This window comes from Anneissia japonica, unplaced genomic scaffold, assembly GCF_011630105.1.
Source record: "Anneissia japonica isolate Jap-2015-1 unplaced genomic scaffold, ASM1163010v1 scaffold3845_len455572_cov173, whole genome shotgun sequence".
Classification (NCBI taxonomy): domain Eukaryota; kingdom Metazoa; phylum Echinodermata; class Crinoidea; order Comatulida; family Comatulidae; genus Anneissia; species Anneissia japonica.
Window position 1 is genome coordinate 83,849 of NW_022728625.1, and position 1,646 is coordinate 85,494.

General features: G+C 38.0%; 1 protein-coding gene across 2 annotated transcripts in view; it reads left to right on the top strand.

Moving 5' to 3' along the window:
• The window catches only part of LOC117114436 (transcription elongation factor SPT6 homolog), a 22,183-nt gene that overhangs the window by 2,060 nt on the left and 18,477 nt on the right, over positions 1–1,646 (top strand). For both annotated transcript variants that reach the window (XM_033258100.1, XM_033258101.1), the window contains exon 2: positions 1,151–1,304. In XM_033258100.1, the coding sequence (XP_033113991.1) occupies positions 1,151–1,304 (154 nt within the window). The remainder of the gene's footprint in view (positions 1–1,150; positions 1,305–1,646) is intronic.

Consider the following 1,646-nt stretch of genomic DNA (forward strand, 5'->3'; position numbering starts at 1 on the left):
ACCATTAAAACCGACTTTGCTCATCTGAAACTTGACAAATCTATACAACACTTGTACAACACTCCAACTCTCCTCGCTTACCGTCAACCACCCAACTTGAAAACCCTTTTAACATGTTCACGCACCACCAAAGCACCCTTTACATGGTAACATAAAATGTAACAAGCACCGTTGTCAAATTTGCAAACATATTGTAACTCATGCTAGCACTGCCTCACTCTAGATCACCAATCACAAAATTCACTATCCTTCTCTTTCATGCGACTCGTCTAACGTTACTTTATAACATGAAACGCATGCGATCACGGTACCTACATTGGAGAAATCTGTGCCACTTTTAGAAGTAGGTTTGCCATAAATCATCAATCTGAACAAATAAAAACCTTCCCATTGTCCCTCATTTTAATTTTGCCAATCACAGCATCAATGACATTAAGTGTAGGCCTTACTCTTATAGCTAACAACTTTTACATCATTGAAAAATCGCCGTATTACCGAACTTAAACTCATTCTCAAATTCTCAAACACAAAACCACATTTCGGGTCGGCATTTTTTTTTTTTTTCAATTTTGTTCAAGTACAAATTCGAGATCACTGCCAAAATTAACATTTAGAACATAAAATCTAAAACAAACATGTATTTTTTTTATCAAAATCGAGCCAGATGCACGCGTAAAATCGGTAAAAAGGCATAATTTGGAGAAACGGGCGAGACGACGATATATATGCCCGCAACATCAGATCTCTCACACTCTCAGCTGTCAAGCCACGAGCAGATCTAGGCCTAGATCTTTACTACTGTACAGCTAGCGGTTGCTTCAATCAAAAATAGTATTCATTACCTTACGATATATTGGACAATAAATAAAAAGAGGCTTAGGCCTAGCCATCGCTTTAAAGTCGGTATATGGCAAGACTTAGGCTCCGTTTACGGATTTAGGCCAACCATGAACGAAATATTTATCTTTTTTATTCGATTGTATTTATTACATAGAGGGCGCTTGTTTGGACATTTTTTCATAGCCATAGTATGGTTTTGCAAGACCTGCGAGTGCGTAATCGCGTGGATCGGATGCACATATTATTTTACGTTTCGAAGCCAAATAAAACTTCGTTAAACTGATTTATTTTGTTAAATTTATTTGGGAAGAGTGGTCCAAATGGTGGGAAGCGTGGTCCACATGGTGGGAACGCAGTTGGTAGCAACTCCAAATCAGCTGAGGATGCTAGTGGTGATAAGAGCGGTCAACTAGGTGGTAACGCAGGTGGTAGGAGCTCATCAGAGGATGATGGAATTGGTAATGGTAGGTCATTATTTAAACAATTTCAGTTTTACATTAGTTATGGTCCGCATGATGGTTGTGCATAATATCTAATTAATAGTTGAATTCACGTGACAAATTGCCATCTGTCTATACTACGGTATGTGATATCCTCATGCCGATGACTTTGTGTATGTGTCGGGGTGGGGCGGGGGTAATACACATCATCAACCAACTATACGGACAAATCAAACAAACTTGTCACAAAAAAATATTGATGTGTAAACAGTTTTTGAACATAGAAGAAACGTTATAATACGATATGATATCATACTCCTCCTCTTCCCGCTACGTAACATATCAAATATTTCAATATTTTTTGTT